Source organism: Ascochyta rabiei, chromosome 21 (assembly GCF_004011695.2).
Source record: "Ascochyta rabiei chromosome 21, complete sequence".
NCBI lineage: Eukaryota > Fungi > Ascomycota > Dothideomycetes > Pleosporales > Didymellaceae > Ascochyta > Ascochyta rabiei.
The window spans coordinates 588,851-604,154 of record NC_082425.1 but is presented as its reverse complement, the minus strand read 5'-3'; the positions used below and the strand labels follow the sequence as shown (position 1 = coordinate 604,154).

At 54.6% G+C, this 15,304-nt stretch overlaps 4 protein-coding genes across 4 annotated transcripts, besides 6 other annotated features; 1 reads left to right on the top strand and 3 right to left on the bottom strand.

Annotated features, from left to right (window-relative positions):
- Positions 1 to 2,822: 2,822 nt before the first annotated feature.
- Positions 2,823 to 2,848: a tandem repeat.
- Positions 2,849 to 3,171: 323 nt separating this feature from the next.
- Positions 3,172 to 3,191: a tandem repeat.
- A 316-nt stretch (positions 3,192 to 3,507) lies between these two features.
- On the bottom strand, positions 3,508 to 5,734 carry EKO05_0011022 (Saccharolysin; the record flags this gene model as incomplete). The annotated part of the gene is made up of 2 exons (XM_038943924.1): positions 3,508 to 3,721; positions 3,783 to 5,734. The coding sequence occupies 2 exons, from the start codon at positions 5,732 to 5,734 to the stop codon at positions 3,508 to 3,510; spliced, it is 2,166 nt and encodes a 721-aa protein (XP_038793280.1).
- A 290-nt stretch (positions 5,735 to 6,024) lies between these two features.
- Positions 6,025 to 6,064: a tandem repeat.
- Positions 6,065 to 6,926: 862 nt separating this feature from the next.
- Positions 6,927 to 9,847, bottom strand: EKO05_0011021 (bud emergence protein 1; the record flags this gene model as incomplete). Its single annotated transcript, XM_059637893.1, has 4 exons — positions 6,927 to 7,886; positions 7,937 to 8,686; positions 8,874 to 8,969; positions 9,050 to 9,847. 4 exons carry the CDS (start codon positions 9,845 to 9,847, stop codon positions 6,927 to 6,929), a joined length of 2,604 nt encoding a protein of 867 aa, XP_059493876.1.
- Positions 8,816 to 8,850: a tandem repeat.
- Positions 9,246 to 9,280: a tandem repeat.
- Positions 9,660 to 9,741: a tandem repeat.
- A 1,082-nt stretch (positions 9,848 to 10,929) lies between the features above and the next one.
- Positions 10,930 to 12,572, bottom strand: EKO05_0011020 (uncharacterized protein; the record flags this gene model as incomplete). The annotated part of the gene is made up of 3 exons (XM_038943738.1): positions 10,930 to 11,155; positions 11,206 to 12,416; positions 12,471 to 12,572. 3 exons carry the CDS (start codon positions 12,570 to 12,572, stop codon positions 10,930 to 10,932), a joined length of 1,539 nt encoding a protein of 512 aa, XP_038793278.1.
- Positions 12,573 to 12,873: 301 nt separating this feature from the next.
- EKO05_0011019 (Amidase) lies at positions 12,874 to 14,772 on the top strand (the record flags this gene model as incomplete). Its single annotated transcript, XM_038943918.1, has 3 exons — positions 12,874 to 12,974; positions 13,030 to 13,165; positions 13,231 to 14,772. The coding sequence occupies 3 exons, from the start codon at positions 12,874 to 12,876 to the stop codon at positions 14,770 to 14,772; spliced, it is 1,779 nt and encodes a 592-aa protein (XP_038793277.1).
- Positions 14,773 to 15,304: the final 532 nt, after the last annotated feature.

The following is a 15,304-nucleotide window of genomic DNA, read 5'->3' as shown; positions in this document are numbered from 1 at the left end:
CGTCGTGCGGTCCGGACTTTGGTGAACCGGTAAACAGGGACAGAACACATGTCAGCCTTAGCACCTTCGACTCTAGTACGTTGACGATGCTGACAGCTTGAAGATCACCACTGCAGACCACTGCAAACTACAGTCACGTACCATATTCCATTATGCCGCCTAAACCAACAGCATGGAATCTACTATGTGTGCTTGATTCCTCGATGTGATTCGGCTGCTTGATCGCTTGGCCGAACAAAGTGCTACCTACCTGTACAAGCGACGCGTGAAAGACGCTCCAAGTACGGCTTTCGAATTATGTTCTTTGATCGGTTTCCGGATAGAGTGTACACGAAGCCGTTGTAACGCCATTGACCCTGGGAACGGTTCGCGAACGACTGGTCCGTGCGGCTGCAGTGAAAGCAATCATGTTGAATGGGAGCTACACTCATCGCTGCTAGTACAAGAGTGATGATCTCCAGCGTTCGTCAAAGGCGACCTACGACCCAATCCGCAGCTCGCGCGTCTATGGTCACACTTGAGCTGTGCAGTAATGGGTGTACAACACGAGCATCACCGCAAGATGAGCCAGCCTATCATTCCATTGCGCGTCGCAAACTTGGAGGGTGAAATCCCAGAGCAGGCAAACGAAAAACGCCACGGTGCTGCGACATGTCATTGTCGTGACAGTTTGATAGCTCGTTTCCCTGCTTCGATCAAAATGCTTGGGCGCTTTCGACTAGGCGGGCGTTCAGCGACTGATTCTCACCTCATCCAGCGCGACTGCTCATGCGACCTTTAACACATTCACCAGAATACCGGTATCCAAAGCTTGACGTCCAATCATCACAGCCAGCAGTGTCATACAAGCGTTCATCCAGACGTGCACCTCAATGGACGCTGCCCCTGGGAGCTGCAGGTTCTCTGTGCTTTGTGTCATCGAGGCACAAATTCCGGCGCGACTAGGTCCATGCGTTGGTCGTCGTAATCCCCTCATGTCGTGTGCTGGCTGAACAGTCAGTCTAAGACGGCGGCGATGCCTCTACAGACAGGGCGCTAGCTTCCCACAGCCTCCTGCTCGTTCTCTTTCCGAATCGAGCTTCCAGAACAAGACATCAGTCATCCTGATCGCTATCAAGTGACCTCTTCTGCCTGGACTAGTCGTCTCAACATGTTTGGGTGCTGGTCCGCCGGAGCAGCCATCCAGTCTGACCTTCCCCAGGTGCTATTTTCGTCCAGGTGTGGCCCTCATGTGACTACATCGCTCTCAATCTCCATTATCGTTACGTAGTTCATCTGGGCTGAGGATCGTCTTAGCAATCACACTGTTCTTGTCATGGCCCTACGGATCTAACCATACGAGCAAGCATCGCCTACCATGTCGGACTAGAACAAAACATATTGCCTACCTATGTGTGTCGAAACTCGTGGGATCTACCTACTCTATTTCGATCAGCCGATTGCCACATCTTGATCACCGCATGACCCTGATTCGCGTGCTATTGTAGCTTTCCAGAGCTCAGATCCACCGCATCATTGCATGTTAAGTGGCTGGTAGCCGCCATCATGATCACGATAGGGTAGTGATCTACTCGAGCAGACTACAGAACCGGGAGATTCGGCATGAGCACAGCCCCTGAAAATCGGGGAAATCTGACGGGCAGGTGGCAGGCGTAGTGCAATCAGGCTACCGATCACCAGCGGGCGCCCCCGTTCTTGTACGTGGACAGGGGACAGGCTCTGTGGATTGTGCTTTCAGGGTCTCCAGCCTGCCTCTGCTATTTGACTATGCTGTGAGCTTTCAACTTCCCTCTCCTGTGCTGATGCAGTTACCCTCACCTCAACCTTGGGTGAATTGTCGTGGGTTGTTCAATTCTCGGATAGCTCGCTCGGCCTTGACGGCCCTGGTGAGTACCTGCGGCATCGTGACATGCAGCACGTTGCCAATCTCTGTAAGCTCTGCGTCTGATACAGTGCAATGTTGAACACACGCTACAGTCCGGCTCCTGGTAGTGAGTCACTAACTTGTGAATCACCTCACATGTCAAGACAGTCAGACCGTCTTTTTGGTTTTCAATCTGCTACAATAATGTCACTTTCCAGTCGCTGTCGCATATGCTGTGAGCTCTTTACACACCACAACTTTTTGAGTAGCATTTGCGTCAAGGATTAGAACGGCCTTTGGGCATCAGTACGGATAAAGTAGGAAAGACATAATCGTTGACAAAGTGTCGGAATAGATCCATCACTCTTTCATTGCTTGTATCTCCAAATCTTGCTATCCTCCAAGGCTCAGGAGAACTAAATCCTCACTGTCGGTCATCGGCCTTCAACTTCACAGTATAACAGTTACTCCAAGACTTTACTGATTACCTCTTTCACATCTATCGCGTTAATGGAAAAAATCCCAAGTCAACTTCTACCATTTCACCTCTCATCTCCCTCTCCCAATAATCTCACCCTCATCCCGTTTTGCATCGCAATTCAGCTCGCCTGTCCCAACGGCAAGCCTCAGGCGCTACAAACCATCCAGTCCCGCTAAAGAGATATAAGGATACACGCGTATCAAAATCGACGGGATGGCAAAAAGAACAGCTCGTACCAGTCCGAGGCTACTAGCACAACGGCATTAGACTTGAGAGAACCGACTAGTATTCCCGCGACAACTCCATCACAGCTCCCCCAGCGCCTCCCAAACCGACCGCCCCCCGCCACAAACCCAGACAAGCACCACACGCATCCCCAAGCCCCGCCACGCTCTCGCGCGCGAAAGAAACCCCCCGATACAAGAACGCCAATCACCCAGCTAGCTACACAGCGAGCAACAAGCCGACTCCGACCCTCCAACCCAACCCAACCCAATCCCACCATCCAGTCCGGCCAGGAAAACACGCCCCAGCACCAGCGTAGCAACGACACAGTCTCGCATCCCTCCCTCCCTCCCTTTCGTACAGCAGACTACCCACTCACCCACCATCTCCACCCGGGGCGCAAATCAATCACTCCCCGCTTTCCGGTTCCCATCAAGAGTCTCATCCCCGCGCGGCAGAGCGCAGAGACGGTGAGTGCCGTGCGTAAACAGTCACGCGAAGTCACATCCCGACGTGACCATCTTTTCGATGCGGTCTGTAGATCTCCCAGCTTTCTGGCTTGCTTTCGCTCTCTGCATCCGAGGTTTGGCTGTGTGTGTGTGAGAGAGAGAGAGAGAGGGATGCTGGATGGTTGCTTTGTTGATTTGATCGTGACTGATTGAGGGTTAGTGCTGGATGAGATCAGGTGGCCCGTCGTATTGCTCTTGCTTAACCCGTGCAGTGCTAGGCTTTGTGTCGTTTTGTGTTGAGATGGTATGACTGACCGACGCCTTCAGGCTCATTGTTTGAATCGTTCGGCATCACCAAACCGAAATTAAATATCAAGGTCAGGATTAAAATCGCCGAAGACGATGGTTGTGGCAAACTTGGCAGGAAAGAGAAGATGGCATGTTCTCATTCACTCGCTATGCTACTACTAAGCATCACAAAAGACCGTCTACTTCGAAATGCCAAGCTCCTTGTAGAAAGCCTCGGTGCTCGGTTTCCTGCCCAAGAATTCCTCGAGGATGTCCATCTCCTCCTTCGATCCACCGCGCTCAAGCACCGTGTGCCTGTACCTCCTTCCTTCCTTTGCATTCATTGGATCAGCCTTGAAGACCGAGTAGAACATGTCTGTGGAATACACCTGAGAAGAGAGGTAGCCGTAGTAACTGCAAATGGTCAATACAATAAACACACACGTCGGTTGTTTGTTCGTTCAAAGTGACTTACCCAGCATCGTACCCGCCGATCAAGTGACCGAAAGTAGCCTGCCCGTTGCCCCAGTGCCAATCGCCCTTCTTCTCCCCGCTAAGGGCCTCCGGGCCGTCAAGCTGCGAAATCTCCTGGCGGAGGCTGTTGTAGAGCTGTGTGATGTCTAGCTTCTCGATCTCCTCATGGCTGCTGGGCTCGTGTATGGTCATGTCGAAGGTACCGAAGTGCAGTTGTCTCAAGTTGAACAGAGCGTCGTTGACATGCTTGGTGTTGATGAGCTTGCTAATGAGAGAGTTGGGGATGCGCTCGTCAGAGGGCTTCTTGTCGGTACCAGACGACTCGAGGTAGGCCTGCTCGTACTCGGGTGAGAGATGAGAGTAGTGGTACGACAGGGAGCGCAGCTGAGATGGCGTCCAGCACCAGTTCTCCAGCATCTGCGATGGGGCTTCGACGAAGTCGCGAACTGTGTTGGTGCCGTGGAAGCGGGAGTAGGTTGTTCGAGAGACCAGATCGTGGATACCGTGACCGAGCTCATGGAACAAAGTGACGACTTCATCGTGCTTCAGGAGCGAAGGCTTCTTCGGTGTCGGCTTCGAGAAATTGCAGACCAACGCAGTGGCGGGGTAGCGTCGTTTGCCGTCCTCATCTATGTAACCGGGCTGCAAGTTGAAGTTGGCAGCGTGTCCGTACTTGCCGTCGCGGGGGAAGAGATCGAGGTAGAGGTAACCAACGAAGCCAGCACCTTCGCCCTCGTCGTCCCACACGCTGAAAACCTGGACTTCCGGGTGCCAAACGATGTCCTCTGCCTTACCACCATCTGCCAGAGCTGTCCTCTCCTCGCCGATAATCTCGACAAAGACAAGGCCAAAGAGCTCCTCGAAAATCTTCAGCATACCTTGGATGGTGGTCTGGAGCGGGAAGTATTCGGCAATGACCTGGTGATCAAGCTGGAAATCCTTCTCCAGCATCAAGCGATCGTAGTACCTGTGATCCCAGAGGTAATATTTCTCTGCCAATTCACCATGAAGACCCTGCTCCTTGACATCGTTCTTCTTGAACTCCATCAGGGCTTCGATCTCCTTCTTGCCACCTGGTGCAAGGCGTGTACGCAAGTCGCCGAGGAAGTCGTCGACTGTCTTGGGTGTCTTCGCCATCTTGTCCTCTATCCTGAACTCGGCGTGGTTCTTGTATCCGAGAATGCGAGCGGCCTCGTCACGGAGAAGGATGGCCTCGCGGAACAGTTCGACGTTCTGGTTGCACTTGTTCTCGTTCTCAACAAAGACTTTCTTTCGTGTCTCGGCATTGGTGGCGTACTTCAGAGTCGGGAAAAGGTCGGGATACTTGAAGGTGAGCCAGATCTTGCCTTCATTCTCACCCTCGCCCTTCTTCAGGCCGGACAAGACGTCGTCCGGTACACCATGCAGCTCGTCGGGTGTGAACCACAGTCCACCATTCTCCTCGTTCAGGTTCTTCGAGAACTGAATGCCAATAGTGCTGAGGCGCTGCTTGATTGCCTTGAACCTGTCGCGCTTCTCGCCCGCAGGAATGTTCAGACCGTTTCTGATGAATGACTTGTGGTCCTTCTCCAGCAGGCGTTGCGACTCTGGGTCCAGCTGCTCCTTTGCCTTCAGTACCTTGTCGACCAGCTGGAAGACATCCTCGCGCATGGATGACTCGATGCCAAAGTCGTCGAGCAGCTGCTCTGCCTCGCTGGACGCATCTCGCAGCTCCTTGCTAGTGGAAACAGCGTTGTAGAAGCCAATGATGTGCGACTCAATGGCCATCTTGTTGTCATCGTGGGCAATGGGCAGGATGGCCTTTGCAAAGGTTGCATCTCCAGCCTTCACAACAGCATCCTGTACGCCTCGCGACCTCTCGATCAGCCTCTTCGTGTCGTCGAGCAAGCTCTGTTTGGTAGCGGTGAACTTGGGCGGTAGCTGCGGGGGTTTCTTGTATTGCGAGGGCGCCATGGTGGAGTTGGTGAGGGGGCGGTACGGTTGTGTGTAGAGCGGATTGCGGAGGGGTCCTGGCCTGAGATTGTGCAGGATAGAGGGGGTGCGCCCAGCAATTCGAAGTGAAGACAGGATGGCGGTTAGTGAGATGAAGAGGACAACGGACGCAAGGAAGAGCTTGGTCAGGCGTGAGGTAGCCACCGTGGAGCTTTGCTTGCTACTTCCTAGGGTGTTATATCATGTGCGGGGCAGGGCGGTGGGCGGTGACCGGGAGGCAAGCGCGATGGATAACGTCAGTCAAAAGGCGCGCGTCAACGTTGAGCTGAGTGTGAGTGATGGTGAGCGTGACCCTCTGTCGCTGATGCTCACTCGAACTCGAACTCGAAGCTCCGCAATCACCGAGGTCTGTCCGAAGCGGTACCGGTAAGGCGGCATCGTCGCCCTCAGATCTGCAGTCGTGGTGCAACGTGCGGCGTATGAGCCGGTGGACCCTGAACTCTAAACGACGTCGCATTTGCGTGCTAGAAACATCGCGAGAGTTGTGTTCTGACAGCACAGTTAGCTGAGCGAGAGAGCAGTAGATCGTGTCAGACGACGCCCAGCGGACCAGTCACGAGCTGACCGTCCTTGCTTTTCAGAAGAGGATACTGTACACCGTTGTGGCTTTCCTCGTGGGCTGTCTGGAATGTGAGAAGTCAATGCAGATGGCCACTATCCAAAGGAGGAGAGCGCCAGGATGACAAGTTGGAGCCGCCCGTATTCAAGAAATCGACGTGTAGACCAAGGGTTGGCCTTTGACACCAAGCTTCCCCAATTGAGATTCAATAACACATCACATGAACATCACGGATTGCACATAAGTCTCTCGCCTCATCCATCCATTTCTCTCCATCTCCTCAGTTGCGCTTACGCCGAGCACCCATCTACATAAGCCCGTCATCCAAGCCGTATTTTCATGGAGAACGTGGACCAACCAAGCTATGCACGCAACCACCCAGATGATAATAATCTGAGCATCCGAGACCGACAGGTGGGAATCATGCAGCCGCAACGCCTGTGTACTCCACTCAACGCCTTCCCATAATGTGCAAGAAACGCCCCAAAGCACAGAGGTATCGATCGCGAAGCTCACAAACAAGTAAAAGGAGATTGCCGAAATAGCGGCACCGAAAGAAGTGAAAAACGAAATCCCAGAAGCACCTCACAACTATTACCTCGCCGTTGTAACGCTAAGAGTCAGCTTCGGGTTCCTCTCGACCGCAATTTGCAGGTCTTCGTCGTTCTCGATAGGGAAAAAGGTACCCTCCATCTCGTCACGGTACTCAACAATCAAATCCTCGTCACGTTCATCAGGCCTCTCTAATCGTCTCCTTTCCCTGAGTTTGTTGTACAGGTCGGCGAAGCGAAGAGATACTGGCATGCGAATGACGACGCAGTTGTCCTCCTCAAACCAGACCTTGATCTTGAGAGCTGATGATGTGCCCGTGTTCGTTGCGGTTGAAGCGGAAGAATGCTGGTGGTTCATCGGTGGAGGATTGAGCGATGACGAGTATGCCTGCGAGGCTGAGGACTGACCGCGCTGGTGAGCGCCATACGAGCCTGTCGAATACGGGGTCACTGGTGTAGTGGCCTGCAGCTGGTCTGCAGATGATTGTCTGCTTGTTGATCCACCATGTGAATGGTTGGAAGATTGTCCAGACTGCTGTGACAACCTGTAGTCATCCTGGGCCTGAATGTCCGGGTCGATCTCGTAGTCACCCTGTCTTGGCGCAAAGAAACCCTTGACCAGCTGGCCGTGCGTAATGTGCTGTCCAAGCTTGAGTAGGTTCTTGATGTATTCGTCGAGATTCGCTCGACGGCCGTTCGAAATGTTGTCGGTGACGTAGGTCACAGGCCCAGGCATGAAGGGCAGTGTGCGCTCTCCCTGACCACTGGTGCCAGCTTCCACAGGATATGTTGCAATGAGCTGAATCTGCAAGTCGTAAAAGTCCTGGTACAATCGCTGTAGTTCCCAATGGCTGCCATCTTCCATTTGACATTCAATGATGAACCAGAAGATGTCGTCAGCAAAACAGTAACGCGGCACGCAGGCTTTGTAAGGGGCGAACAGCTGGTCGGAGCGACTCTGACCTCCCTGCATAGCAACCGATCCAGAGCGTGAGTGGGAAACCTGAGAGGCGATTAGACGTGTAGGAGAGGTTGCGGAGCATGCTGACTTACCGAGCCATTCCTGCCTTGTGTCTGGCTTCTTCCACCTAGACTCATGCGCTCCATGCCAGCCTGCAACGACTGCTGCGAGTTTGTCTCGAGCTTACCGAGCGGTATGCTACCGTTCTTGTAGTCTGCCGCCATCTTCTTCCATTCCTCCACCTTGGGTACGCCTGCCGCAGACACAGCCTGTTGGGCGTCTGGTACTGCTTGGCCGGTGGTCATGTCGCGGATCTCGATGAACGACACTGGAATCAGACCAGGCCCTCCAAGTCGTGTTATGGGTTTCGCGACGAACCACTCTGGATTTGACTGTGCGATGACAATGATAGCCTCGCCCTCTTTTGCATCCAGCTCGTCGGGCCTCTCGGCCTTGAAATCGTATATGACGATGCCGTAGACCATGGCCCCTGTCTTGCCAGACTGCGACATGCGCATTTGCTGACTCATCATGTTCTGCATCATGCCTGCAGTGTTCGGGGGATTGGGGCTGCCGATGCCTCGCAGCGGCTCTTGGTAGCCGGAGTCGTGTGGTTGGGTTTGCGCGGATTGACGGGGTGCAGAGCCAGCGCTGTCGCGCACAGTCTTTCCTACGCCCTCAAAGTACGAGACAGGGACAAGGCCGCGAGAGCCGTGCAGGGGATTGCAGGCTTCGTACCAGTCCGGGTCGTTCTCGCGGTTGACGACGTGGAGAAAGTCGCCCTGGGAGAAGCTGAGCTGGTTCGGGTCGGTGGCCCTGTAGTCGTAGCGGGCTTTTATGACCTGTGAGATTGGATCGCCGGTTAGCTTCGCGCGCGTGCTGCCTATTTGGGAAACCGGGATGGGGCGTGCAAGAGAGCGTGCAAGAGAGCGTGCGTGCGAGGCAGCCGGCTGGGTCGCGGCAAAGTGAAAGGAAGGGCAAGGCAGGCCAAGGCAGGGCAGGGCAGAGAGAGTTGCGAGGGTTACGCACCTTCTTGGGCGGCACGATGGCTATGGCATCCTTGGCTGGAATGGAAATATGGTGCGGGCGGTGGGCATCCTTGTCTCCTTTCATGGACCGGCGGAACTGCGCACATCATGTTAGCGCATGCGCACACAACCAAGACTGCGGCTCGAGCGCGTTGTGCTGGCGGCGGGGCAGCGTACCTTCATGGCGGGCAGCAAGTGCGGAGGGCACGGGGATGATGGACGTTCACAATGTGCGCGCACTGCACCGCGATCGTAGGAAAGGCGGGACTTGGGCGGGCGACCAGAAGGGACCCGCGGGCTGGACTGGCGGACTGGCGGGGACGGGCGAGCGTGGTGAGATGAGCGGCGGCTCGTGAACAACGGTCGTGCGCCTGGTGAGCGGCAGCGGCGACGGCGAGGGCGAGGGCGGCGGTGGCGGCGTGAGACCCAAGGCAGCTGGCGAGGGGGGGGGTGTATGTCTGCAGTAGAGTGCGTGTATGTATCGAGCCCAACGGCGGCCAAGGCGAGATGTCGTCGTTTGGCGATCACAGCAGCAGTGGCAGAAGCAAGAAATGAGCAGGCGCTGCGGGCGCTCCACTGCCACGGCCTTGCGATGGGATCCCGGCTGTCACCGCACTTGGCAACCCGGCGTTTTGGGCAGTGCAAATGGAACTGGGCGCGAGTGAGCGATTGGGCGAGTGGGCGAATGGGCGACGGCGCTGCGTGACGGCCGTGAGCAACCTGGTCTTTGTCGTCGCAGGCGGCCCTGGAGATCAACGCGGGACTCGGTGGACCATCACTCAGTGGCCAGCGACAGCAACAGCAACAACAACAACAACAACAGCAAACGACAGCAACAGCAGCAGCAGCAGCAGCGCCAGCAACATGCAAAGAGCCCGGCCAGGCCAGCATCTCGCCCAGGTCGTGGGGACGTCCCCCTCCAAAGACTACTGCAAGGCTACGCCGCCTTGACAGAGCCGGGAGACGGACCTGCATCCGGGGCCATCGGCGTGCAGCTGAACTGCGCTAACAGCCTCTCCTATCGGCGTTTGGTGGGGCGTGACGACCATGGCAAACACACTCGTGTGCTCTGCTGCTCTGCACTCGAAACACCCTCTTGGCCTTGATCGATATGCATGTCATCATGTCATTACACGTCGATCCGTCTGTCACAGCTGGTCCCTCCTCCAGAGCATTGCATTTTCACAAAGAGCTCCACCTGTCTGCTGTTTCACTCCCTTCGCGCGGGGGCATGCTGGCACCTGGCAAGGTCCGAATCTGACACATCGCTGCGCCCGCCGCATGCATGGCAGCTGGCTGATGCCCAATCCTGCCCGTGTACAACAGCAACAATGCCACCGTCGCCGTTGCGAAGCGCGGTGCAATTCAATAGGACCTGTGCACACCAATGTATTGCAGACTATTCCCAACGCCTTCGGGTCCTCCTGCTGGCTAGGCCAGCGCCAAACGCCCTGCACCAACCCTTGCATGCCAATCACCTTCTCCTGACCCACTCTGTCCATCTCACTGGTCCTGTAGTCCTGCCCCGGCGCCTCTGACCGGTCCACGCAAGCAATCGCCATCACAGACGCGTTGCCGCGCAGACCTCCACACAATGTCCCTCGCGTCACCTTCCACAGTCCTGCCCAGACGAATTGCATAACGTCTTAAAGCTTCCCATCTCTGAGCCCTTGTAATCCTCTTGTATGCCTTTCTTCCAAACAGCGTCTTTGCCTTTGCGTCTGCATCTCGAGCAAAATCAACAATGCCGACAACCGAAGACATCATATGGTTTTCGCGAACCCAACTTGTGAGACGTCCAACGTGTGGAATCACTAGGAGCTTCTGTGCATCCAACGCATGAGCGGACACCCCGCGTGCCAGTCAACAGACGCCGGGAAACATGGGTTGGCGGGACCTGGCTGTTTGAGACAGTGCCCTGGCTGGGCAGGTCCAAAGTGACGTGCGAGTGAGGCGCAGGAATCAAAAGGAAAATGAGAGAGGACGCGTGTGCGACTCGAAAAGACTCCAACGGTAGCAGGAGCAACATGGTTGTCGTCATCGTCGGCAACCGAATCTCATATCTGGCCCTTGATGTCTACTTTGCTGAATGCAGCTGCACGAAGTTGCTCAAACTGCGCTGCTGCTTCGCGGATCTTCACTCGGTACTGCTTCCCCGTCTTTTCGTCAAACTTCTCTTCGATGATGTTTTGCGCGCCATGTAGCTCGAGAAATTCACGGCATACTTCATCGTTGTCGAAACCGAGCTCGTCAGTTAGAAAGCGCAGGGTGATACTAATGTAGCTGTCCTAAGTCAGCATGTGAACACGAGGCAAACTCCATCGGAAACGTACGCTCTAGACATGTTAGCGAGAGCTGCGAGGCGCTCACGCTCGATGAACATGTCCATCAAGTAACCGCCCATGTTTTGGGCTTGAAGGTACAGTCGGAAGAACTTGTGATAGTTGCCGAGAGCCAGTGCTGAGCGAACATCAAGAGCATGCTTGATCCATTCGTGTGTCTTGTCTGTGGGGGTTAATTCTGCCAACATGTCGTTCATGTCGGTCTTATTGCACGTATATACAAAGTAAAGAATGCGATAGGCCTTGAACTCAGCCGGATTACCGCCAAGGTTCTGTGCGTACAGTGCCTTCAGTTGCGTTTGGCACTGGTTATACTCACCCGTGTCCCCCTTCTCTAACGATATCCGGGCATGGATCTCGTACACCTTTACAGTGAAGGCGTTCTTGATGTGCTGGACAGTGAGGTCCTGACGCAGTGACTTGAACTGATTGCAGATGTAGTTGTAGTTCTTGTCGGCTTTCCACTTCTTCGTGAGCATAGCCAGTGTCTTTTCGAGTACATGTAGAGGTCGGACAGTCTCGGCCTTTGGCGGCGCAGTCAGCCGGAAGTAACTCTTTTCAAGAGCCATGTTGGTTCCGACGACCGGGCCAGTAGGCATCTCGTCCTCGTCTTTTGCTGAAGCGCCCCATGGTGATGTCTTGGTGTTGCCGGCTTTGCCCAGGTTGAACCGTTGTCGCCGCTTTTCCAGCTCCGCCTGTTCTAACTTACTGGAGGCATCGGATGCGGCGTTCTTCTTTTGGCGCTTCTCGTTGGATCCCTCGGCAAAAGTCATACGTGATTCTAGGTTAGTTCTACGCCAGGGTGGGAGGGTTGCCTGACTCTGCTGGGCAAGCAGGTCGTCGGAGTCTTGTGACTTGCGCTTCTTCAGTGTCGATGGGGATGAGTTAGCTTGGCCGTTTGTAGCATTGAGTTGAAGAGAAGAGAGACCGTTCGCAAAGCCATTAGTGGGTGACAACAATGCGGCTTTCCTGCGCTCCTCTTGGATAAGCTCCTGGGGCAGGGGGTATTTGGTCCAGTCGATCGTCTCTTGCATATTTCGTTCAGCGTAATAGCTGATAGTCTCTTTCAGTTTTGTTTGCATCTCTAAGCTCGAAACGCCGACGATGGCGCTTTCAGGGTCGAAGGCACGGCGAACATAATCGCGCACGGCAGGGGGCCACTCGACCTTCTTCGGCTTGCTCGTGGCAATATTCGAGCTGGGCTGGAGCAGCATGTTAGCCCAAGACAGATTTCTCTGGCGACCGTCGCAACGTACTGAGGCAGATGCAGGCTGAAGTGTGGTTCGTGGTTGAACCGCGTTGTACGCGGGTGGCTGCATGGGCTGGCCCCACGCAGAGGTGGCGGAGGGCATCATCATAGGAGAGCTTGGCAGAGAGAATATGGGAGGGTGGTGTGGCTATAGGGTGAGTAGTTTACAGTGTTGAGCGTCGGGAAAGACGGTGCGAGTGCGAGGGCAGATGGGATGTCAAGGACCCGAGTCGCGGTGTGGAGCGGTAAGTGAAGCGACAAAGCGGATCAGCCATCCACTCTTGGCAGATGCGCTACGCCGCAGTTGCTTTAGCGCGCTCTGCCAATGACGAGACGGCCTTGGTGAACGCGAGCCAACATGCACCCCTCCAGGTTGCAATGGCCGTCCTTCCACTCCACAAATGGCCTGAATGTTCCTGCACCAGCTCGACCTAACCACCGCCCTGCGCCCGTCGCTCTTGCCAGAGGAGACGCTTCTATTTGTGCAAGATGCCGTGGGACTGTATGAGGGGTATGTTCCTGCAGGGTGTCTTGCTTGTTCGATACGACTGACGCCTCACGCGCAGCAAATTCAAGATACCACAGTACCAGAATGGCCAGGCCTACTTGACGTCGCATCGAACGTGCTATGTCGACCATACTGAACCGCGCAAGAACTCGGTCGCCATATTCCTGAAAGATGTTGAGAAGCCAGAGTTCTATGTAGGTTGGGTCCGTTGGGGGGTGCATATTGAGCACGCGATAACAACGACTGACTCCGCGTGTAGGCTGGCTTCCTCAAGTCCTCTCCCAAGATCACCCTCTACCCTAAGCCTGCCAATCAGCTGTCGCGTGGGCTCTCAGCGCCAGTCCTTGCGCAGAGCCCCTCATCCCCAAGTCCCGAGCGGCGCAATAGCCCTGCACCAGCCCCTTCCATAACCGCATCTTGGGTGTGTCCCATATGCTCCTTTTCGAACCCAGTACCATCGAACTTCGATCCTGCGCTCGCATCGCGTACACCCATCCCACCATGCTTAGCTTGCGGTATCAAGCCTCCAACTGTGCATGTGGTGAAAGCAGCGATAGCGGCCATCTCCAACAGACCGGCACCTGGCCCACCGCCAAAGGATAGCAAGAATGGTGTCATGTCCTCGACACCCTCTGGTGGCATGGTCTCGTGTCCAAGATGTACATTGCAGAACCATCCGTCACTGCTGAATTGCGAGATATGTGGCGCATCATTAACAACAGCCGTAAACAAGCATCTGGACCATGTAACGGAAGTTCGCAGGGCGGAGTCACCTGGCCCATCCCTAACCACACCTATACAGACGACCAACATAGAGTGCATCAAACTATCCTTCCGAAGTGGTGGCGAAAAGATCTTCTTCGAGCGTCTCAAGAATGCACTGGTACAGCGCAAGTGGTTGCTACAGAGCGCACCTCCTATACCAAAACCTCGATCAAATTCAGGCGCGTTCGATGACAGCTATTCAGCAAAGTCTGGCAGATCATCGGCGGAGATGGAGCGGCCTCGCGTAGTCGGTATTGCCGGTTTGGAGCGTCGTGGGCTCGAACAGAGACAGAACAACGAGGCCATGATTGGAAATGCTTTTGAAGATCTTGAGGCACTGATGACCTCTGCAAAGGAGATCATTGCTCTGGCCGAGCAATTTGCATCACAAGCAAACCTAGGAACGAATGGTAGCTCAGAAGACAATGCCCTAGCGTCTCAGTCAGCATCTGCGCTTGGGCTTATCACTACGAAAGACATGCTTGGCTCGGGTTCCGAATCACTCTATGTATCTGAGCTGTCTCGAAATCTTGCAGAATGGCTCACCGACGATACAAGAGGGGTTCTGCGAAGGGGCGGAGGTATCATGACGCTTGTCGACCTCTGGGCCATGTTCAACCGCGCAAGAGGTGGAGTGGAGCTAGTCAGCCCGGCCGACTTTGAGAAGGCAGCGAGGATGTGGGATACCTTGAAACTCCCAATACGTCTGCGGCAGTTCAAGAGTGGTCTGCTTGTAGTCCAAGGCCGCGATCGAACAGACGAAAAGACTATTGCCAGTTTACTGGCATGGCTGAAGAGCTTGCACACCGAAATGCCAAGCTCAGACATGTCTTGGGACTGGCAAACGTACGGTAGAGGCGTTACTGCGCAAGAGACTGCCGAAAAGTTTGGTTGGAGTGTAGGAGTTGCGATCGAAGAGCTTGAAGTGGCTGAGGAGGCTGGTGCCCTGTGTCGTGAGCAGAGTCTTGACGGCTTTAGATTTTGGGAGAACTGGCTCGTCAAGAATCCAGACTCGTCTATCTCTGTCCTTGTTTAGCGTCAACAGAATTATACCCCTAATTCCCACTCAACATGTTACACTCCCAAAGCCGAGATACTCTCTGGGTCATGCTACAACGTGGTGAGAAATTATGGTGACTTCTCTAGCTATTAACATGATCTGGTTCGCAAATCAAGACTTCGCAACCGCGTTATGTCAGAAACACTAATGAGCCAACCCCATGCTGCAAGTACATCGGCTTCTCTGCGCCGCTAGGAGTATGCTAACATTAGTCGAGGAGCATTTTGAACTCTCGTGGCAACTGCTGTCTTCTGGCCTTGATGTTCTTTTTAACCGCTCTACAAAGCCCAATGTCACACCGTTCTTTTGTCGCCCTCCCACACCGTCCTTGATAAGAGGCGTAAGTTCCCAGAGAATCCTAAAGTGCTTGCTTCGAGCTTCGAGTGCATTGTGGCATACGTGGCTTGTTGCAGAGCACACGCCGCCAAGCAAACATGTGCACTGAACGGTTGGACTGTACACATCACTACAGCAAGTAAGGTTTTTCAATTGCGTGCAGATTGCTAAT